Source organism: Convolutriloba macropyga, chromosome 12 (genome assembly GCF_964194025.1).
Source record: "Convolutriloba macropyga chromosome 12, txConMacr16.3, whole genome shotgun sequence".
Taxonomy (NCBI): Eukaryota; Metazoa; Xenacoelomorpha; order Acoela; family Convolutidae; genus Convolutriloba; species Convolutriloba macropyga.
In genome coordinates this window covers 22,445,942-22,469,645 of record NC_134479.1, presented here as the reverse complement: position 1 = coordinate 22,469,645, position 23,704 = coordinate 22,445,942, and the positions used below count along the sequence as shown (strand labels likewise).

The following is a 23,704-nucleotide window of genomic DNA, read 5'->3' as shown; positions in this document are numbered from 1 at the left end:
TTTTATTATCAACAATTTTTAAAAAGTCTCTGCAGTTTTATGAATCTTTTTGAATTTTTTATCATTTTTCTATCACCAGGGTCCTAGTACTCCTCCAAGGTTTGATGATAGGCTGTCCCATAGTTTCTAGAGTTAATGGAATGATTATCAATATTTTAACGACTCAAGCTTTAACAATGTTCTAGCAATTTAATTTTTGTCAAATTTTCGGAAAATTATTATGTTCCTGGGTGTCAAGGAACCTCCTCTAGGGTTTTATAACAGGTTACTGCATAGTTTCTAATGGTAAAGCAATGTTTTCAACAATTTTAACATCACGAATTTTAGCATTTGACAAAACGCGCAAATTTCAATTTTTTTCATTCAATGTTCATTATTCACGTCCAGAAGCAAGGAGCAGAAAACTTCCTTAGGGGGTTGATAATAAGTTACTGAAAAAAATTTATTTGCCATGTAATAGCTTTCAATTTTTTAATATGACAAATTTAAGAATAGAATGGTATTCAGCGTTTTAACATCAGGAACTTTGGCAATTTTTTGATGAAACTTGCAATTTTTTTAAATTTATAAAATTGATTGTCATTATCTAAGTTTTCAGAGACACAAGAGCCCTATAGCGTTTGATAGTAGGGTATTAAAATTTTTTTATTGGCCATGGAATGGTTTTCATCATTTTATTATCACAAATTTTAGCAAAATTTTGATAAAACTTCCATTTTTTGAAATTTTTATCAGTTTTTAGGTTTCTCAACTTCAAGGGCCATCAAACCTCCTGCAGAGTTTGATAATAGGTTGCTGCATAGCTTCTAGCGGTAATAGAAGGGTTTTCAACATTTTGACATAACGAATTTTAGCGATTTTTTTTTATGAAACTTAAAATTTTCAAATTTTTAAATTATTTTGTTATTTTTAGGTTTCTCTAACCTCAAGGGCCACCCAACCTCCACTAGGGTTTGAGAATAGGTTACTTCATAGTTTCTATTGGTAATGGAATGGTTTTTCAACATTTTACCATCACGAATTTTAGCAATTTTTTTTGACAAAATCTTAAATTTTTTTAAGTTTTTTGAAAGTTTGTCATTTTTTAGGGTTCTCCAAGCTGAAGGGCCAGCGAACCTCCTCGAGCGTTTGATTATTTTTTTATAGCTTCTAGATGTAATTGAATGTTTTCCAAGATTTTAATATCAACAATTTTTAAAAAGTATCTGCAATTTTTTAGAGTTTTATGAATCTTTTTGAATTTTTTATCATTTTTCTGGCACCGGGGTCCTAGTTCTCCTCCAAGTTTTGATGATAGGCTGTTCCATAGTTTCTAGAGTTAATGGAATGATTGTCAATATTTTAACGACTCAAGCTTTAACAATGTTCTAGCAATTTAATTTTTGTCAAATTTTCGGAAAATTTTTATGTTCCCAGTTTATGGATCTTTATGAGCCAGTGAAACTATTTAAAGCTTGAAATAGGGTTACTGGATTGTCTCTTGAGACAATTAAATCGTTTTGAAGATTTTAATATATTGAATTTCAGCAAGATTTTGGTAAAATTTGCGATTTTCAAAATTTTTGAATATTTTTGTCCCTCTACGATCATTACTGGCCAACGAAGCTTTTCAAGTCAAGAAGATGATTTACTTGACATAAATCCAGAGAAAAAATAGTTTTGAACATTTTCACTGCGAAGTCTGGAAGCTGGAAGCTTTTTAAAAATTTTTGCAATATTTTGCATTTTTGAAATATTTTACAATAAAAGATGCAGAGTCGAATCAAGGTAAAGCTAGCCTCACTAAACTGTGGCTAGCTACTGACAAAGCCGACCGCTCGCCGGTCGTTTGAGAACAATTCGCCCGACGTTAGTCGGTAATGTTATTTTGTTTTGTAGTTCTTTTGAGAGAGTAAAATTTAAAATTACCCAATTTTTAATAAGCAGTGATATAAGACAGTGTCGTTGGCCGTAGTCAGCAACATTTGACCCCCGCCTATTGTTTGAAAACAATTCGACTGAAAAATTTAATTGTTTGAGTAGTTCCTCATCAGAAGAGATATGAACGAACAGTAGCAATGTTTATTAGGTTGCCACGCTGTGAACGAGTTCAGAAGGAAACAAATATGAAGCTAATTGTTTTTTAGTTGTTCCTGGAGTATAAGATGCGGTGGTCCCTTTGGAAAGTTTTCTAGAAATTTCTTTGGAAAATTGCTTCCGTCGTTTTTCCTGAAATTTCAATGCGGTTTATTTTATTTATGCTTTGATTTTCGGGCTAATTGTTTTGGTTCTGTTTAGCTATCTGTTGCTGTAATACTCCAGTTAAAATTTGTTACTTGTTGGTAGCAGCCCTCATCACAGCTGGCTTTTAATGCGGCGGTATTTTTTTCAAAAAAGTTGCTGTATTGGGGTATTGTCTTTTTAAAGGTCTGTTCACACTTGTTTGGACTCATATTTGGACTCATATTGGAGTTGTGATTTTTGACCACTCCAAAACAGGATGTGGAGCGAGAAAGCGAATGGTTTTGGGGCTTAAAGTTTTAAAGTAGTGGGAGAAGGCGATTATTCAACAATAAATCGCTTTCTCGATTGTAATGTTTTTGTTCAGGGGCGTCTGTTGTTTTTACTATTTTTTCGAGATTTTATCGTCTTTTTTATGGGTTAATTTTAGGGTCATTTCCTGTTCAATTCTAGAAATATCAGTTTTGTTTAGTGAGCGAGGATTTTTGAAGTGTAATTCAGGACTTGTTATGTTTGGTTTTTTTTCATTTCATCCATGATTCGCTTAACCTTGGTGCACAGCTTGCTCAACATTTGGGTCAAATCTTTTTGACTTCAGTAGGCTTGTTAATTGCTCTCAGATGAAGTCTGTAGCAATTATATTAGCCCTGTGGTCTTTTTAAAGCTGTTTTTCGTCTGGCCAATTTGACTTTTTGTCCTCAAAAATGAGATAAACAGGTAGCGCATGGAGGGCATCAAGTTCTCTTAGAGCTTTTCGGCCTACTAGTCTTTAAGTAAGCGTTGCAGATACATAAATTCATGGTGTGAAGAGCCGGTTTTTGGAGTTTGATCATCCTCAGCCACCATCACAATTTTCGACATCACAATTTTAAATGTGCTTGAAAAATGTCAAACCAGTTTTAATTATATTCCAGCTTTAATCTGTTTTCAGTTATAGACGCAAAGCTAACTAACAAAATGAAGAAAGCAACATCTTATTTTCTTAGTAGCTTTATTAATAGCAGCCGTCAGCCTCTCAAACGGCTATTATTTAGGCGAGGAAGTGGAGCTAAAAGGTGAGTGGTTTTGCGGCGTGAAATTTTTTCGCTCTAATTTTAAAGTAGAGTGAGAAAACGGAGTTTGAACAAAAATTCGCTTTCCGCTTGTGGTTTTGTGTCCACATACGGTAATTTCACTTTGACTGTTACTGCTTTTTTTCAATTTTTTGGATCGGATTATTTTTTAAAGAGTTTTCCCTATCCATTCATAGTTTATTCTAGGCATACTTTTTGTTTGAACCAAGTTTCCATTTCCCGCTAATGATTTTTTGTACGTATGCGGCATTTTATATTGATTTTCTGTTTTCTTTTTATCAGATTTTTTCAGAAATCATTTTTCCAATTAGCTCATAGTCCGTTCTAAGTCTAATTTTTTGTTTAGTCAATGAAATTTTTTTGAATTGTACGTCAAGACTTGTCCTGCTATGTTTTTTCAATTCGCCTTACCTTTTGATCCCGTTTTCAGTTTTAGATAAGTCGCTCTTTTCACGTTTGAGTTCTGACTTACCTCACTCACTGTTTCATTGGAATGATTTCTAAATTCTTTCACTCATTTGTTGCGCAATGTAAAGAATACGGCCAATGTCAAAAGAGCGAAATCGAAAGAAACGGGATAAACCGATAAAGTGCGGTCATTAAGTCATAGTGCATTAGGTTATCAAAGTTCATTAGAGCGATTGCTAGCTGATATTAATATTAAGCTTATTACCCTTCAGTTTAGAAGCTGAAGTAAGTATAGGTTTGGAATCTAACTTAAACTGCTCACTGAATTAGAACAATTTTTGAAACTTAGGAAAAAATATTGTCAATTTCAATCTTTCTTTTTTTTTCTTTTTCTGTTCAATCCCGATGTGCGTCTAGCACATCAACGGTGCCTATTTTCTGGCAATCTGCCGGCTGTGTTTTTGTGTTGTCTGCTCTGCTAACTATTTTAATTCTTAAAAAAATCAAATTGAAAATTAACTAAGCAACAGCAAATTGTTAATTAGTGAAATTCCCTAAAGAATTTTTTTATGCTGCTCTAGTTTTCTGATTCTTAAAAAACTTCAGTGTACAAGCAAAACAACAAGCCAAATATCAACCAAAATGACGGACAATGTTTACTATCATAACAAATCCATTTTTCTTTTTGTTTTTCTGCGTTTTGAGTGTAAAGTTTACTTTCTGTGCGTTGATTCTCTCACTGAGAAAGTTTGTCTCTCAACTACGAAAATAAAGTTTCAGTTTAGTGAATAATTTGCACAAAAAAGTAATGCCTCAGCAATTCTGTCAAACAGCAGTTCTGTTTTTGTCAGCTCATTTCTGCGCCAAGTTTTTGTGCAAATAAGTACGTTTTCCTAAATAAGAACATTTTTCAAATTTTCTGGGATGCCTATAAAATTTTCCGATTTGGTCCGGAGAAAAAAAGGTAGACTCAAATAAATATTCGCCCATTTCTAAAATGTCGGTACAAGTACAAAAAGCTATTGAGACGTATTTGGGAATATTCTAACGATTTTCAACAGATTTTTGCAAATTGGTTTTCTTGCTTCAAGTCGCATGGTTTTTTGTTTTTGCGTGAACAATCTGCTGCCAAATTATAATCTTAACGTTTTTTTACGAAATTTATCCTGTGGACGTGTGCTTTAAATCGCTTTTCTGTTAGAGGCAATTCACTAGCAAGTCTATTATTTGAAAAACAATTAGCTAAAATGTTCCCTTAATTTGTAAGTCCTCCTGGTTAAGTTCTTTACAAAAATTGGCATTATTTGTATTTATTTCTGTTGGAGGGGTTTTTATTTTTCAAACTATCATTTTGCTGAAAAGTCATTTTGCATCACATTATGTTTAATGAATATTGTAAAATACGTACTTCTTGTATTCTCAGAAATGAGCAAAATAGAATATTATCAACATTTTTCGTGCTATGCTTATCGTGTGTTCATAATCTTCCCATTTGGCTGCAATGGTAATAGAAATTTGAAAGTGGCGTATTCTGCAGATGGTTTCAAAATTAAACTGCTCCTTACGTTTGCAAATAGCACGCATAATTCACGTTCTAAAATTGAACAAAATCAATAAACGGAACCTCAAACAGACGAAACATATGCTTTTCAGTCTGTTTTGCACTTCGGTTAAGTTACGGTCGTGCTTTTGGGAAATTGTACTGTAGTTTGCTTTTCAATTTGGTACAGTGACCGTCGTTCACATCTGTATTAATTTAAAAGATTATTGTTTTGAACAGTTTCTAGTCACTAATTTTTGGAATTTATTGAGTTCAGTTTTTTCTTGTGCCAGTAAATTTAGTTTGGTGAAATCTAAATTTTGCAACTTTTAAAATTTGATTGAGTTACTTTCCGTTACACCGATTGAAACAAATTCAATTAATTTTTTCATTTAATTAAAATTTTTAGTTCTTGATACGTTTTAACATGCAGCAGACTTTTTTCGATACTGGTAAAAAAAAATTCTCATGTTTACATGGTCGTATTCAACGTTAAAGTTTTCTTGACTTTTATTTATAAAGTTTGCTTAATTATTATTGCGATCAAGCATCGTTTTTAATTGATTGAATTTTATTTGATGTTGCATACGATAGATATCATTAACAGCTACCAAAAAATAATGAGGTGACAATTTATTTGGAACGTCAAAAAAGAATTTTTCTCGATAATTTAAACTGCTTCAATTGATTGCTTCACAATTATTGGCATTTAAAATGCCGCGTCCTTTAACGAAGCGTTTGAGTAGTCGAAACTTCAAATCGTACAGTTTAGCCCGAATTGGTCAATCAGACTTAAGTTTATTATCAACGAGCGACTTTGAAGACCTTGTAAGTACATTTGTAAGACTGTTTTCTTTTCTGTCAGGCAGAGAACCCAGATAAAGGCATGAAATTTTTTAGTCTTAGTCTAATCTGGTTAGTTGTTTCCCCTTCCCCGTCTGCAAAACCTTTGATTCCGCAATCATTTCATTGACATTTAGATTCCCTGATGCGTTTTTTCGCTCTAATATAGGTTTGTATAACCTTATAAAGGGCGGTACCAGCCGTTAAAAATTAATGTATGTCAGTATGGAGATGTATGTAAATCAGTCCATTTTGGATGAGTTTATTCAACGGGGTGTGATCGGGACCAGTGGGCTGGTATGAAACCAATCATTATTAGTTCTATGCAACCATGAGACCGGTATGATACTGTGGGATGGCTCAAAATAAGGCTAATATCAACTGTATCTTCGGAATTAATTTACCTGTTACCCTCAACTTTTAACCGAGAAACACAAGCTTTAAGAATTTAATTTAACTTGTTGTTGTTAGGTGCGTTGCCCGAAAAAGTGATTCAAACAAAGTTACAACAAGATATTTAGCAAATGTTGAGGTAAATATGACTTCACGCCATGATTTCACAAAGTTTAAATACCAATAGTTTGAAAGTTCAATTCGACATGTAACTGATACCAATCATCCCCAGTAGGAACCAGTAGTTAGCTTTGATTGTTTCCCTTTCAGACAAGCTCGACTAACCAGGATGCCTCAGCTCTGACTGGTCGAAGTGGAACCGGAGGCGGTGCCTCGTCCGATCGGAACTCATCGGCGTCTGCTTCATCCTTCCACAAAGCCCTCAATCTATCTCTCTCAAATGCAGTTATTAGTGAGAAAGACAGACAGAAACAGCAAGTGGAAAAGTTATTCAGAAAGACTCTAAAAGAAGCGAATGACGTACAGAAACGGAAAGAAGGTTGGTAACAGAGCTGATAATGAGATTTTAAATAGCATTCATTTTGAGTTATAGATAGTTGCTTTTATTATCTGAGTAACGTGAGTGATTTTTTACCTTCTTCAAAAGGTAGCAATTAAGATTGTTGTTAACGTCAATTCATTACATGTAAATAACAGTCTGAAAGTCAGTTTGCCATAAATTTTGTGCATATTTTGTTCCTTTGCATATTTAAGCTGTTATTATAATAAAGAGTTATCGAAGCTTAGCAAAAAGACGCAAAACTTTTTTTCCAAACAAATCTCAGACAAAAGAAGGTATGTTAACACTTGATATGTCATACAGTCATTGTACCAAAAATACACTAATTTTGATTTTGCATTAATTGCTGGAATTTTGCTCCTAATGATCTCCAACAATGCTCGTGGTTATTTGTTGCGTCATAGCGAGCTTCAATTCTGTTCCCAGAACTGGAGAGTAAAATGACGGAGTACAGACGTCGTGACCCTGGAGAAGCGGCTGCCATCATCACCAGGTACGAAGAGAGACTGAGGGAATTGAGATTGGTACTCGAGGGATATGCTGACAAATTGCAAAGTGCAGATCCAGACAACGAACTCGTCCTCAAACATCTCGCTAAACTGTAAGTTTAACTACCTTAAATATCAGCCCTCGAATCTAATTTATTTTACTAAAAATATCGATAAAATTTTGTCAGTTGTATGATTTTTGAATAATTTGCCAATTTTCGGGAGTATTTGCCGGCCTAAAGAGTGTTTGCTGGACTCAAAGAGCACATTTTGGGGTAATAATTGGTAACTTAATTGAGAATGAGGAAAGTTAAGAGGGGCTGATTTTGAAACCATTTCAAATCTTTTAAGAAATCGTTGTAATTTAGATACGGAATCAAGGAATAGTACGTTCTTGAGAGTTATTGAAATTAAGGCCAAAACACGATTTTTTCTAAACCCGAGCACTATTTTTTACCCCTAGCTGAACTTGAGTAAACTCTAGTCCTCTCCCCACTGAAACAAGATGCAATCGAATTTATGTCCTCTCCAGTGTTTAGAGAGCTGTTCACCCAACGTTAGTTGTTAAGATTATTTTTTACTTGATAGCTGTGACTTTTCGCTTTTCTTAGTTGCGTATATCGTATTAATTTTTGCGTGGTTAATAGCCGCAAAGTGATAGCTGGGGCTGTTATTTGCGTTCTATATTGATTTTTTATTTCGCCGTCTAGATTTTTGTTAAGACCATCTGACGTCATGATCACTTCAAATCTGCTTTTTGTCCATTCTTTCATGCAATTTGGACTGAAAGGCGAGCATGACCTCATATAAATCGCTTCGAAGCTGTAAGCTGATAGTAGCTATATTATGGCGATCTTGGTTTTTGTTTCGTCTGACGTTCTTTTTCATTTAGCTTTTTTACACCGCATATTTCAGGAGCAATTTTGATTATCTGTCTATGTCGCTCTTTGACTGCTTTTTACTGTTTTTATGTGCGTGATCTTTTCTTAAACTAATTGGAAGCTAATGTTAAGCTGATTTGCCTGTCTGATTAATTTTTTGATCATAAATGACTTACCTTACTCTGTTAACAATTTTGTAACATATAACGTCACCAAAGGTTACTCGAACACTATAAAGGTCAATAAAAATCTCCTATATTCTGATAATTAAGCGTAGTGACAAAAATAAAATCAATCAATGTAAATTTTGCCAACGTGATAGTTCATTTTAAAAGGTATCAGCATCAGCAACTCCTATCAATTTATCTCTGTATCTGTTACTATCAATATTTCACATTACAGAAATTTGTTTCGCAACTGATTTGGCAACCCCCTGAGTATATTACAATCTTAATGGAGCAAGTTGCAAGTTTTTTTGTTTATTCGCGTGAGTAAGTTTTTGGGCACACGTGACTTACTTCACTCTCAAAAATCACTTCCTCGCCCTGAAATTGACTTTTCTTTAGTTCAGACAGATCAGGTCAGGTGAAAGTGTACCACTCGAATAGACGGTTATTTGGTTATTTGTGATGAGCTAATAGAAGCAGCAATAAGTTATACGGATTCTTTATCGAAACATCATCACAACAATAAATAAAGGAAGGGAATTTCTCTTATCGGTCTGTTTTTTTATAATCTTTTGAGACTGATATTGCAACTATTTTCTGACAATCTGTCAGCTGTATTTTCATTTGCTTTTTCATTCACTTTTTAAAGCGTCGGACAGATCTGGTGGCGGTGTACTACTAAAAATATACTGATATATCTTTCTATTGGCCTGTATAAGCTTTCCGGATTGAAGCAGGCTATAATAACATTGCGTCTCTGTCAGTCTTGCGTGAGCAAATTGAACGACCTTGGTTGATTTCCTATTCCCTTTTTCCGCACAAAGAAATCATTTTTGATTTCTGTAAGTCGTAGGAGACATTTACTGGAGCTTTATGAACCCCTTTTTGTTAAGCGTATTGTTCTGCTAATTCTTCGAATTTTTATTACTCTCTGGAATAGTATATACTCAGCTGGTTTTTTGCACAGTAAATGTTGATCGATTGACAAATTTCACGTAGAATATGAATTGAGCCAATAGAAAACCCATCAATGATAGGCCATTTAAAGTGTTTTAGAATTGTCTAATTCAAGTTATCGAGTTTTAAAATTTGCTTAATATTTAGCTTCTATTGTTATTATTTAGGTTTTTTGGGGTATTTTGGTTCTCAATTTTGGTGATAATGCTAATAAATGTTGAAATTGTTAGTAATGAAATTCATCGAATGTTCACAGAGTATAAAAGGTCGAACCGTTTGTTACAGCTCTGCAATTGTTAGTTGTTTTCCACGCAATTTTCAGAAATTTGTAGTTTTAATTTTAATGCAGACTTTCATTTTCTGTTTCTTAACTTTTGTAGATGTAAAATTTCACACAATTATGAATTTTTTCTCAAAATTGCAATTTTCTTTGTTTGGGATGTAGAGCTATTTGAAATGCTGTCCTGAGGAAACCACATATTCTTACGGTTGAAACTGCTGTACATCTTATCCAGACATGTCTTTTTTAGACATTTAGTCTTTTTGTTAATTTTCTTTGATTTTTTTTCTGTTTTGTGAGCATTGAGTTGGCTTTTAGTTTGTTCTCTGTGCCAATAATAATTTGTGCCAATAATAATTTGTAACCAGGATTGGTAAAAAATGCACGAAACAAGTGGTTGAAAGTTTCCAATGAATGTTTCCCTATTCACGAAAAATAAGGACACATTTCAAAGTTTCAGAAGTAATTATATGCAAACATAAACTTTTATTCAGTCGCTTCTAACAAATGGTAAGTTCTGCATATAATATTTTATGAATTGTTTTGGTTTCAAGATAATTATTCTTTCAAACCAAGCCTGCCCTGTGTCCTTATTTTTAGCAAGCATTTTTGAAAGAAGTAATGAGCAAGCAGCAAATATTATTGATTTATATGATTTGAATCGTATCATCGAAACCTTACATTTTCTTTAATTTTCCAAAGAATGGTTGAATTGTTTTGTGGTCAATAGTGTATTTAAAGAGACATGACGAATTGTAAAAACTCTTTCAACTCATGTGGAGAACATCAGAACAGGTGCTCTTATACACTGATGATTTTTATATTATTTGTCTTAAAATCAAGCTATAAACAATTTGGCTGTAATCTGCTAAATAACTGGCACTTTAACCGATATTTCAAATGATATTTTCTTCAAAAAATAATTAGAATTGCGTGAGTTGATCTCAAATTCTTTCAATCCGACCTCTTATTTAACTGCGGCCATTTAATAACGTTGAACTATACAAATTGGCAGAGAAAAATAATTTAATTTATCAGTTTCTTTTTGATCTCTATGTACTGCTGCTATTATTTTTTGTGTTTTATTTGAATGCACTTTTTTGACTCGGACCAATCACATATATTCAATTATTGTATCACATGACGTCTACAATCCGATAAATTTTACTGCTTCAAATATAAAAATTTAAGTGGTATCATTAAACTGCGAACAAAAATCCTTCAATTTATTTTGTTTTTATTGCACGGAAGAAGCAAATGAGTCTGAATCGGATCCAATCTAATTCTGCAGATAATATTTTATCAATTAATGAACAAATTACTGATCAATTTTCTAGAAAAACACGTAAATCCAAGGATATGCTCTCGCCCAAAAGAGTTCTTTCCAAAATGAAGAACCCTCCAGCAAAAGCAGATCCAAAGTATTGGTTTATTTCCCAGACTTCAGAAACTTCACTACAAGAGAATTCAAATGCCTCTTTTTTTCCTGCTGGAAATCCCGAAATGAAAGATAAAAACATCATTGCTGAAATTGCAACTATTAGTCCCACTAATTGTAAAATTACATACACGAGATGTGAAGAGATTACTAGTTCGAACAATGTGATCGAAATTACTGATGGTTGTGACTTGACTGATCATGGACCAGCGAAGTGGCAGATCTTGAAACGGAACGGCTTCTGCTTTCCGGAGCTGAGGAAAGTTTTATCTAGTTTACTTTTTTGAAAATTTTGTATATAGTTTTGTTGGTGCCGTTTTTCCCTGATTCATTTTTTAGAGTATTTCACCAATGATTGAACACATTTGAAAAGAGAAATGTCGGGTCTACCAACACTTGGGTCTTTATTTTGAAAAAAAAATCCTATTAAATTTGCTGCAACTATGTTGGACCTATTGATCATTCAAGCTAGATTTTATTTTGGCCAATTTGACTTCTCGAGTAGAATTTTACCCGCAGGTCTTCGTGATATAAATCCTTCTAATTTTTAACGTTTTGTTTTTAAATACTTTGAAAAGCGTTATGACATTGGTGTTTACTTTGTAAAATTACCGTTAGCTCCAAAAAAAACTTTTGATTTTTGAAATGAACGAAATTGAATAATATCGGTAGACAATCAGAAAAATCTTCTAGCTATGGGTCTTTGGAATCGTCGCGGTAGTATTCTCAAGTGTTCTAGCAGAACGCATGCAAGCGTTTGTGAAATACATACCTTACTCGACACTATTTTAGAACTTAGGATGTCTAATTCATATGTATGATTAATTTAAGAAAACATCTTTTCCCAGCCAGATTCACCAAATAGAAAATTGACTTATCATTTTTTTAAAACAATGTCTACCGCATTACTTCTTCATTTATTCGTTTCATCTCTATTTTTAGAGGAAATTATTTTGTTTTTTTTACCTGCTGAGTTTGCTTTTGCCACGAGGTATTTTGTTTTCCTTTGATCTGCGTGGATCAATATCCATTGTTTTTTTCTTTTCATGGTTTTATGTCTGTGATACTTCGACTTTTCACGAAATTTGTGATTTCTGGATGTTTGCCCGTTTTTGAGGTTTTTTGTTTTCCTGTCACATTACAACATTAATGATGGTCCCCATTGGCTTTGAAGACAGAGCGAATAAGCATATGTTTTAAATAAATAACTCATGATTTTAAGGGCGTCAGTGTCGTTTCTCCCAAAATTCAATTGATTTTTGTATGGCATATTGTGGATAATGACAGGTCTCAGTGGTTTCCTATGGATTTATAACTGAATCCTTTGAACTATTGCAGTTGGTAACTAGTTGTTTTCATGTTTTTGAAATTAGTTGTTTTCAAAGTATATAGACGTTTTTTTTAACTTTGCCCGTTTTGTTTTTTAATTGTGTACTTGCGGATTATGTTCATCAAAGCCAGGTCCCATATCTTCTCTGCTGAAATGCAATTCAATTTGTTTCGTTTAGTTTTTGTCTTCTACCATTTTGACTTTGTTATTACTTTTTTGTTTAAGAAATGGATGGACATTGAGGTTTTGTCCGAATAATGTTTTTTGTTTTTATTTTATTTAGTTGTTTGTCTTATCTCCTGGCCTCTTTAATGGCGCGTATCATTGTACCTCTATGAGGCACTGTTTGTTTTGTTTAACGGTTCGATTTTTTAAATGGGAACACAATTATTATCGAACAATAAAAGAATTTCTTAATGTTTTCTATCTCTTCCGCATTTGGTAGAGATTTAAGTCAAAAATGTGGTTGAGTGGGTTCAGAACATTATGTGCGAACGCATATTACTGAGTCTCCTTGTTTCATTTATTGCCAGTGTTAACGAGCACGAATACAACTTTTTTAGTTTACTTTTTCAAGTACTTTTTGGTTGTTGTCTTTCGGAGCGAACTCATTTTTATCAACTGGCATGCCATGGAGTTTTGGAATTGCTGCCAATGTGCCGTCAGAACTGAGGTTGCCCAAATTTCTGCAGAGAAATGATTATTAATAGCCGCCCTCATCTTCTCAGCCGGCTATTATAGCGCTCCTATTTTTTTTTTTACTTCGTCGAATAAAAAAATGTTTCGCTTTACCTCATTTTACCGCCTTTTCAACATTTTGCGTGAAATCTTTTTGACTTCTCTAGGCTAGTTTCTCTCTTCTCTCATTCTGCTAAAAGTGATTTTGAACATCAGTTGCTCAGCAAAGCAATTCAAAATGAACAGAGTCAGTATAAAAAATTGAAGTCAGAAATAGAAACGGGATAAACCCATAAAGCCCAATTTTAGATGCCCGCTATTTGAACGTCGGTCCTATAAGTATTAGTTATCTCTCTCTAATGCTTATTGTCATTGATAGGAGCCCCTGTAGCCTCTCTCTAAGAAACAGAAGTATGTTCAACTACGAAATGCCATCAAAATAAATCGGACTTAAAAAAATGTTTTTGTACAAAAATCTTTTTTTTTTCAATATCTTCTGTTATTTCAATCCCAATCATGCTTATTGGAATCAACGGCGGCTATTTTCCGGCAATCTGCCGGGTATGTTTTTCAACTTTTTTTCTGTTTAATATTCCGGGTCAAGTAAAGAAAATGTCTTGCTAGTTCAAGCTATTTGAGAGCAATTTATCACTGGTTGAACTTTCATTCTACTAAGAATAGTGGAATGAAAGTGACGTTTCCCCAAAATAATTCCCCGCATTGAACGAAGAAGAGAAGGTAATTGATAATTGATCCGTATTGAGAAGATGAAAATAAATGTCAACGTCAACGGAAGAGTTTTAATCAGCACTTTTGAATGTGTCTGCCGTTTCTACCATCATATCGATTTCCTGAGTCTTCCATGCGACAATTTCCATCTTTCTGCTTTTGTTAGCTTGGAAGAAAAAGCAATTTGAACAAATTGAAATTTTCTTTATATTTACAACCACATTCATCTTAGAACAACCATCGTTTACCTCTGCAGGCGCTGCGTTGTTTTCACAATTGGGAAATTTTGAATACATTTCAAGTGGTTGGCTTTGGAAATCAATTTTGCAGTTTGAAAGAGTTCAAATTTTTGGTGCTTAGTCACATTTCTGAGAACCTTTCTGTACAAATTATTACGGAGCTGGTGTTGGTTTTTGGGGGTCTTTCCCATTATAGCCCTCCCCCCCCCCCCCCCCCCCCCCCAAAGCTTAGTGGTCAGATAACCTATAGCCCCCCAGCATGGTAATTATACCATAATGGGGGGCTACATTTTCATGGGGAGGACTATAATGGGAAAGGCCTGGTTATCTGACGACTAAGGTTTGGCTATAATGGGAAAGACCCGTTTTTTTGTTTTTGTTCAACATTTACTAGATCTGTTACTGTCAATCACTCTTACTGATAGAGTGATTTAAGCAAGCGTGATTTTGGTCTATGCGTGAAGAAAATCCGATGCTTTGAAGTTTTAAGAGATTCAGTTTACTTCAAGAAATTAAAACGGTTCCAGCAATATTTCCTATCCAAGATTATCTTGAGGTTTTTTTTACTTTAACCCAGTTTAGTGCTTCAGTTTTCAAATGCCGGGATGTTTTAAAATTCGCACGTGAGTGATTGATAATACAATTTTTCCATAGTTCTTACAAAACTTTTTACCCATCTTTTCTTTGGTAAAATCTTGGAGAAGTCAGTTTTAGGGTCACGTTACCTATTATTCTGTCATTAAATTATTACATGTATTTTCTCAGTGCGGTGGCTACAATTCTACTGCTTCAATAACATAACTTGGCTCTTTACCATTCTACAAACACCCCCTCCCCCGATAATTAGGGGGCTCTATAGGTTCTAGACCAACTAAGAGGAGAGGGGGTGTCTTTACTGGGGAAGAGGGGGAAAATGGTTCATAAAGTTAGGGGCTTTTCCCTTTATAGCTCTCAACAAAATATAGCCCCCTCATTATTACATAGGTACATTTTGTTTTGTTTGGGAAGGAGTGTTGTCTATATGCTCTGGCCCGACTAAGCCAGGGGTCTATAATGGGAAAGAGCCAGGCTATTAACCGGTAATCTGATCTGCAATATGATCTGTTTTTTATGTTGTTTATAAATCGCCCACCGAGTTGTTGACCAAGTGCAACTTCGGCTTAGACAACACGTTATCTTTGTATGTTTGAACTTGTGAGACTACGATATATACGAGAGATAAGCATGCCATTTAGACGAAAGAGGTCCAATTCGCTCTCCAATCCCACAATGATGGAGGGAAGTTTGGTAGCTGGTGGATCTGGTTCCAACTTCGACAAAGGCCATCACCCGATGTCTTCACATGACAGACATCACCGCAGTAATCAAGGCAAGTAACACCTGCTCAGGTTATTGAGGCATATGGAACTTTCCTTCTATCAATGCCTCCATCTCTCCCCCCCCCCCCCCTCTCACCTTGGTCGACATACCTTGTTTAGGCCCCTAGATCGTTTCCGTTGGGGGTTGCAAAGCAAATAATGTGCACCCACCAAGCTTAGCACCCAGACGGAAACAGTCTTTTATAGGCACATCACTTACAAATTATGTATCCCCTCAGTACCGTACGTTATGTACACCCTCCCCCAGGTTACAGAGCAGGTGCCATTACATTGTAAATCATTATGTAAAATATGGCACGTGCGTCTGGGGGTGCAAATAATTTGACCCAGTAAGCTGGGGGGGGGGGGGGGGGGGCACAAACGGAAAAGGGGTTCTTTCCCATTATAGCCCTTATGAAATTGTAGCCCCCAACCCATTATAGTATAATATCATGATTGGGGGCTGTAGGTTATCCGACCACTAAGCCGGGGGCTTTAACGGAAAACACCCTGTTTTCATTATGAAATCTCATACTCGAAAGACTAATCGGATCTTTTCCGTTTGTGCCCCCCCCCCCACCTTAGCGGGCGCATATTATTTGCACCCCCAGACGCACGTGCCATATTTTTAATAATGAATTACTTTGTAATGGCAGGTGCTCCGTAACTGGGGGCACAAACGGAAAAGATCCGACTAATCAAAATGGAGAAAACATATTCTAAAAGTTGTTTTGCTTTTATGGGCCCTAGCAGCTCAGTGTTTAGTAGTTAAAAACTCCTTGCTTTTTCGGATGATTAATGCGAGCTTTTTCTTCCAACCCCCACTTAAGTGGGGAGGGAGGAACTATATACTCAAATGGGTTTTTTGTTTGCTTTTGGCCGATCGATATATTCACCGTAGAGATTCGTGAGTAGTAACATTAAAAAGCACGTACCTCCTCCTAGAATATGGAATTAAAAAGATTTTTTCGAATTTTGTTTTCTACAGGGAGGTATCGAGGTTTAAAGTCTTGTGAATATTCGACAGTTTTATTCACATTTTCCGTAATTTTTGCTAAAATTTGGCTCAATTTTGCTAATGTAATTTAATGTTAAGTTGAAATTTTTTAGAGTGTCATTGTTACCGTTAGACAGAGAAGATCTTTGCTGAATGGTTTCATTGGAGTTTTTTGGGTGAAGATTTTGATAACGTTTTCAAAATTCAGACATTTTTTATCAAAAATTGCACAAAATATGCTTTTTGGTCCACTCCTTTTAAGTTTGCCAAAAATGGAGACCTAGAAACCGCTGACATAATCTTTCTAAACTCCAAAAGAGAGAATTGAAATCTGGCTGTGGAATTAAGTTAAGTCCTCTGGAATTAAAATTTTGCCTTTTTTGCGAATTTAACTGGATAGTTATACAAAATTCATCATTGTTTTTTTTAAATATTTCACTTAACAATTGGTCTGATTCACAAACACTTGACACACTTGAGTGGTTTCTGGACGCGCGCCAAAATCAGGGATAGGTTCGATATCATCATGGATTCTTACAATCAATTTTTTATTTTGGTGCTGTCTTTTTGTCACAAATATTTTGCTTTTATTGTTGTTTTAATGTTGATTAGTGACAAAATTTCCAAATTGTGGCCCCATTATTGACAGTTCTCATTTTCGTAAAAGTGAGGCCAAATATAGATATAGTTTGTTTTTAGAGAACCTAAGGGTTTTTATGGCTTTGAAGAAGAGTTTTAGTAAACTTTACCTGAATTCCTGGTTTTGCCTTCAATTGTTATACTTTTTACAGTCCAATTACTTGTTCGAATTGCTTTTTCAAGAGGGAACCTCTACAATGCATTCGGTTGTTATATAATGTCTCTTATGACATTAAATATATTTTAAAGAAAATTTCTCTGATTTTTTATCTTAGTTCTGTCAATTTTTAGATTGTTTTCAATAAATACAGGTCAAACTTTCTTTCATATAAGATACAAACTAGTCTTTGTGGCAGATTTTGTTTGAAAATCAGCTTCTTTGTTTTGGTACTGCGAGATTTCATACAAATTTTTTCGATTTTTCTTTATAATTTCCGATTTTTGCTGTTTTTTTTGTTTCTTTGTTAATTGTCGAATTACTTAGCAATCTGACTAAAAAAATCGCTACGAAATTTGTAATTGACTTTTTTTGTTTTCATAGCTTATAGTTTTATGGGCTGCGACACCGTTCTCTTGCAGAATTTTGAATAGTTTTTTTATTTTTGACCTGTACTTCTTAATTTTTGTTGTCATATTCTAAATATTGGGGTAATAAAAGGTCTGAGTGGTCAACTATAGTTATATAAATGAACTTAATAACTGGATTCAGTATATTGTTAATGGTATTCTTGACTTTCAAATAAATTTTCAAAAAAAACTAGAAGTTTTCTTCAACTTATCCCTTTTTCGTATTTTACAATTTTGTATTTGTTTCGTATTTTAGCGTTTTAGGTTTTTAAGTTTTTGTTGAACCAAGCAGTAATTCTTCTGTTGGTTAAATGTTTTGACTGATATTTTTAGGGATTAGACAATTTGTTTCAGAATAATTTTGTGAGTTTTAGATACTTTTCAATTTTGGTGGTTCTTTTTGTTGTCCTTTTGAGATGATGTCTTTCAAAGAAGACGCAATTTAAGTTTTAAATTTCTCGCGGTTAATATTTTATAAATTTAACGGCTTCAACACTGTGGAAAATGTAGATAAGCGGGGTCGGAACTTTATGTGCAAACGCGTATTACCGAGCCTCTTTGTTTGTATTAGTGAGTGACATTTGTTCGTAAGAATTCTGGGATTTGTTTGAATAAATGGGGAACTTTTTTACATTCCTCCTCCAGCATAATGGGTATATAATTTTTACGCCCATGGTATTTTTTTGCGAAAATGCTAAATGTTTACATAGCAACTTTCTATGTATGAATACGTGGATCTTTTCGTTTGTACCTCCCAGATTACTGGGTACATATTATTTGCACCCTCTAGACACGCGTGCCATATCTTTACATAATGATTTACTATGTAATGGAACGTGGTCTGTAACGGGGGGGGGGGGGGGGGGGGTGCATAACGTACGGGGGGGGGGGCACAAACGGAAAAGATCCAAATACATAATTTGTAAGTGAGGGGCCTATGAAACATTGTTACCGTCTTTGAATGAACTAAAATGCCCCACAGATTGCTAGCGGAAAAGCTGCGCAATAATCATACATAATTGTTGATGTCTTGATTATATAACATTACGTATTGGGGAGTTTTTCCGCTGGCATCTGTGGGTTATTTTTGCTATTGATTTTTAAAACTTAGCATTGGCTTTGTTGATGATTTCTTGAAAATTGCTGCAATTGTTATGAATAATGCAGAAAAATGATTCGATAGAAGTTTTTCAAAAAGTTTACGGTCTAAGCTTGATGATTACTGCGATTTTCGGTGACGTAGCATATATTGATAAATAGATTGACGTGACGTAGATTTTGATCTTCGGTTTTTGTAAACTGAAACGAGGACAAATAATTTGTTTATGCTTTTGTGTCAGTTGACCTATTAACTGAACTTAAAACTAGCTATCATCATTAATTGATTGGAACTGAAGTTTGAGATAAAACTGTCGACAGTTGCTTTTGACCGATGCTGTTATGACTGTGATCATTTAGTGTGACTATTTTTTAATGTAATATTTCAGACGACACAAGAAGCACGGGATCGCATGATCAGCATCGTCACTTGGGTAAGTTTTATTGAGTTCGTGATTGCTGAAGACGAGTCTAGATTTTAGTAATTATTAATAATTTTAGAGCTATCTGTTTCCTCTGAGACACTTGAGATTGGGTCTTTGGCCCAATAGGGATCTCTCTGTAGTCACTGGCATAAATTTGTAAATGAGTTGAATACGTGTAAGTTTTCTTGTGAATTATTATTATTATTAGTACTAAATATTACAAAATTAAATTTCAGTGGAATGTTTCTTACATTTTCAATCAAAATTTCCAACCTAGAGATTCGCAATTTATGCGCAGCTTTATTGTGGCTTTATGTAGGCGATCAAGTTGCTAAAGTAGATGGAATCTGTTAAGAAATGTGACCATTGGGATATTGACGTTGGATCGTTGGGTCGCTACCGAAGTGATCCAATTGATGACAATTGTAAAAGTTATACTTAACGACTTCATAACCCCTTAATCTACCGTAATTGTACTGTAATGGAGAACCTTATTAAGGGAGGTGAAATGATAAATACTCAATTGTTTTGCACCCGATTGCAGCAGTTGATCTGATCGTGATTCTATAGTTCTCACGTGACTGTTGTTTTTTGTGTGTTTCAGATCTGAATAAGCAGCTGAGTGCGAGTAGAGAGGAGGACATGGAGCACCCGACAGAGGGAAACTACGCGAGTGACTACGACATCAAACTTCTTCAGGAAGAGATACAATCACACGCACAGCAACTCACTGAGAGGTATAATACACTTTCTACTTTCAGAGAACTTTCTACTATACTGTTAGACAAAATTAAATTTACAGTGAAAAAAACACATGATAAAATGTGTTAGAATTTCGATCAAACTATAGTTTTAAACTTAGTGAGAATTAGAAAGAAAGTTTGACTTACCAGATTAGAAAGACAAGCAATTTGATTTTGATCAAAGAAGTTATATAAATGAATCGTCAAGAAATGGTGCTGAGAATCAATATTCGGTTCAAATTGGTGAATCTAGATAACTATTATTAGAGTTAGATTAATTGATGTAAAATCTTCCCAGCATGTATTAAATGATGATGATATCTCCGGAAGTGTGAATGAATTCTCAGAAAAGTGCAAATGCATTCCATTTATGGTTCCCTTTGCGACTGATTTGCAGAAGCAAACCATATTGGGTAACCGTTGCGACCCCCACTATAAATCACGGTGCTAAGATTAGTTTTGTATCTTGACTTTTTCACACTGATAATGGGTATATATACAGCTGATATTTGAGTCCTTTTTCATCCCCAAATTCAAATCACCATCTTGATCTAATAATCAGATCTCTCCTGTAAATCTCTAAATTCTACTGTAAAATATCATTTTGTTATTCTCTCATTTTTGAGAAATTAATTCTTTTACTTAGTAAAAAACGCTTTTTATTCCGCTTGCGAAAGTCCATAACCCAACAGGTTATGGGCCCAGCAATTTTTTAAGTCATAAAATTAATTTCCAAAACAAAACTAATTTGTTGTTGACAGTCATAATCCTTTTCTGCTTAGTACCTTTTCTTTTCACAACTGTTTTGCCTGCTCAAACTTCAATGGATCAACAGACAGTGAAGCTGCTGACCTACACAGGAAAGGCACAGGACTTTCCAATCTGGAGCACAAGATTTGTGGCGATGATGCAGACGAAGGGACTCTACAAATCACTACTGGGGACAGAGGAGCAACCCAATGAGCCTGCGCCACTGGCCAATGGGGCAACCAATGATGAGAAGAAGAACCACAAGGTGCTGAAGGATGCATATGAGAAGGAAGTTGCAGACATCAAGGAGAAACGGAACAATGTGTGGTGCCATCTGGCACTGACTCTAGATGCAACAACCCTCATGCTGATGAGACATGACTGTGTGGGAGATGACGGCATTGGAGATGGAGCAAAGGCTTGGAAGCTTTTGCAAGAGAGATTTCAGAGTGTGGAGACGCCGACAGTGGTGACTTTAGTGGCACAGCTTGCTCGACTGCAGCTCGAGGATTCTGAGGATTTGGACAGCTTCTTCATCAGAGGACAGGAGTTGCTCACAAGGCTACAAGAAGCAGGGGAAGCAGTCTCAGAGACCCTTTTCAACGCCTTGGTCCTCAATGGTCTGCCAATGAGGTATGAAAGTTTTGTTATACAGGAAAGCTTCAACCCGGCAATGAACTTCACAGAGTTGAGGAAAAGGCTGCAGAACTTTCATGAGAGCACGGTGCAGAGACACAAGGGACAAAGTGGTTCAGTGGCACTGGCAGTGAAGCGTGACTTCAAGAAGGGACCCAAGAAAGGAAACTGCTTTGTGTGTGGGATCCCTGGACACTTTGCCAAGGACTGCAGGAAGAAGGAGACAGCACAATGCAGCAAGTGTGGTGAGAAGGGTCACCTAGACAGGGCATGCAAGAGACAAAGAGATGGAGGCAAACATGAGTCAGTGGCAATGGGTCCAACATTGGCTACACCAGACGAGGAATGCTGGGCAGCTCTTACCCAGTGGAAGACAGCAGGCATGCTAGTGGACAGTGGTTGTACAGATCACATAGTGACGAACATCGATGCGTTTCTGGACTTTGTGCCCATTCAATCAGTGGTCAGAAATCCCAACGGAGAGGCTTCCAGAGTGGTGGGCAGAGGCTGTGTGAGGATCAGCATACCCTCAAACAAAGGGGAATTCCAATGCGAACTCAAAAATGTTCTGTGTGTGCCGGACTATTCTTCAAACCTCCTATCAGTCTCAAGATGCACGGAGTGGGGACATAGCTTCACTTTCGAGAGAGGAAACAGCTGCATGAAACTCCAGAAGGGAACTCGGGTAAAACTAACACAAGAAAATAATTTGTTTTACTTACCCTGCAGCGTTCTAGAATTCAAGATGAGTTCCAACAGCGTGAAACTTGACAGTGCAAGGAAATGGCACAGACGATTGGGTCATTTGAATCAAGCGGATGTGGTCAGGAATGCACCAGAGACAGTGGGGGAACTCGATGATGTATGCAATGTGTGTGCATTGGCCAAGATCACAGAGACTCCAGTACCAAGAGTGGCACAGACCCAAGCAGAAGAGAAGCTGGAGAGGGTGTTCACAGACGTGATGGGACCTTTCAGAGTAGAGTCACTGTCAGAGTTCCGGTTCTGCATAGTGTTTGCAGACCAATACACGAAGTTTGTGTTTGTGGACTTGCTTAAGGCAAAGAGTGAAGCACTGGCCAGCCTGAAGAAATTTGTTCTCAGTGTGGGGACGCCCAAGAAGCTGAGGCAAGACAATGCGAAGGAGTTTCTCTCAGAGCAGTTCGAGACGTACTGCTTAGATGCAGGCATTCTACAGGAGAAGACCATACCAGAGACGCCACAACAGAATGGGTTAGCTGAGAGGTGCAACAGGACACTGCTGGAGATGGCAAGATGTTTGCTCATTGAGTCAGGACTTCCAAAGATGATGTGGGGAGCAGCAGTTCTTCACGCAGCAAGGATCAGAAACTTGGTTGTGAGACGAGGAGAAGAAAAATGCCCAGCAGAGCTGATGAGAGGTATAAAACCTAAGCTTCAAATTAGTAAATTATCTATTTTTGGTTGCACAGTCTTCATGAGGAAGAGGGACAGAGAAGTCAGCAAACTTGAACCCAAGGCACTGGAAGGAAAGTTTGTGGGTTACACTGAAGGAGAAAACGGATACCTGGTGTACATACCCAACACATGCAAGGTGATGGCAGTTCGAGATGTGATCATCAAGGAGTCTGAAGTGGGCTCGATCCCTGACAACAAAGAAACGGCTGACCTACTAGATGATGGGTCGGAACTGGGAATCTGGCACCCAGATGATGGTCATCAAGACAATGACAACAGAGAACGACAGGACACATCTACTGCAATAAAGGAGGAGTGGCATGACGCAGGGAGCGTGAATACTCAAGAAACAACACTGAGACAAGAGGCCTCGGATGTTGGAGAAACAGCACTAGATGAAGGATCTACTGCAACAAGAGGGAGTCACAGAGACTCAGATTCACTGGAAGACAGTGACACAGAAGACTTCTCACAGTTAGTGACAGTTGGCTTCAATGAAGATGCACTGGAACACGCGGACAGAGCAGAGCCCAGACGAGGGACACGAGCAAGGAATGTTCCGCAATTTTTTGAAGAAGTCAGGACCCATCTTGCTGTGACTGAGGGCGACTATGTGGAACCCAAGACAGTCTACGAAGCCAAGCAAGGTGCCGATTGGGACCAGTGGCACCGGGCAATGAAGGACGAGGTCAAGGCACTCCAAGACAACGAGACTTGGAACCTAGTGAGACCACCCACAGACAGGGACGTCATACCGGGCAAATGGGTTTACAAAGTGAAATTGGGACCCAGTGGTCAAGTGGACAAATACAAAGCGCGCTATGTGGCGAAAGGCTTCAAACAAGTGGAAGGACTGGACTACTTTGAGAC

General features: G+C 36.2%; 1 protein-coding gene across 9 annotated transcripts in view; it reads left to right on the top strand.

Moving 5' to 3' along the window:
- The window catches only part of LOC142351019 (uncharacterized), a 179,842-nt gene that overhangs the window by 143,363 nt on the left and 12,775 nt on the right, over nucleotides 1-23,704 (top strand). For 8 of the 9 annotated variants that reach the window (XM_075403072.1, XM_075403069.1, XM_075403068.1 and 5 more), the window contains 5 exons: nucleotides 6,748-6,976; nucleotides 7,424-7,598; nucleotides 15,420-15,553; nucleotides 19,233-19,277; nucleotides 19,873-20,005. In XM_075403072.1, the coding sequence (XP_075259187.1) occupies nucleotides 6,748-6,976; nucleotides 7,424-7,598; nucleotides 15,420-15,553; nucleotides 19,233-19,277; nucleotides 19,873-20,005 (716 nt within the window). The remainder of the gene's footprint in view (nucleotides 1-6,747; nucleotides 6,977-7,423; nucleotides 7,599-15,419; nucleotides 15,554-19,232; nucleotides 19,278-19,872; nucleotides 20,006-23,704) is intronic. The other variant, XM_075403071.1, reaches the window with a different exon arrangement.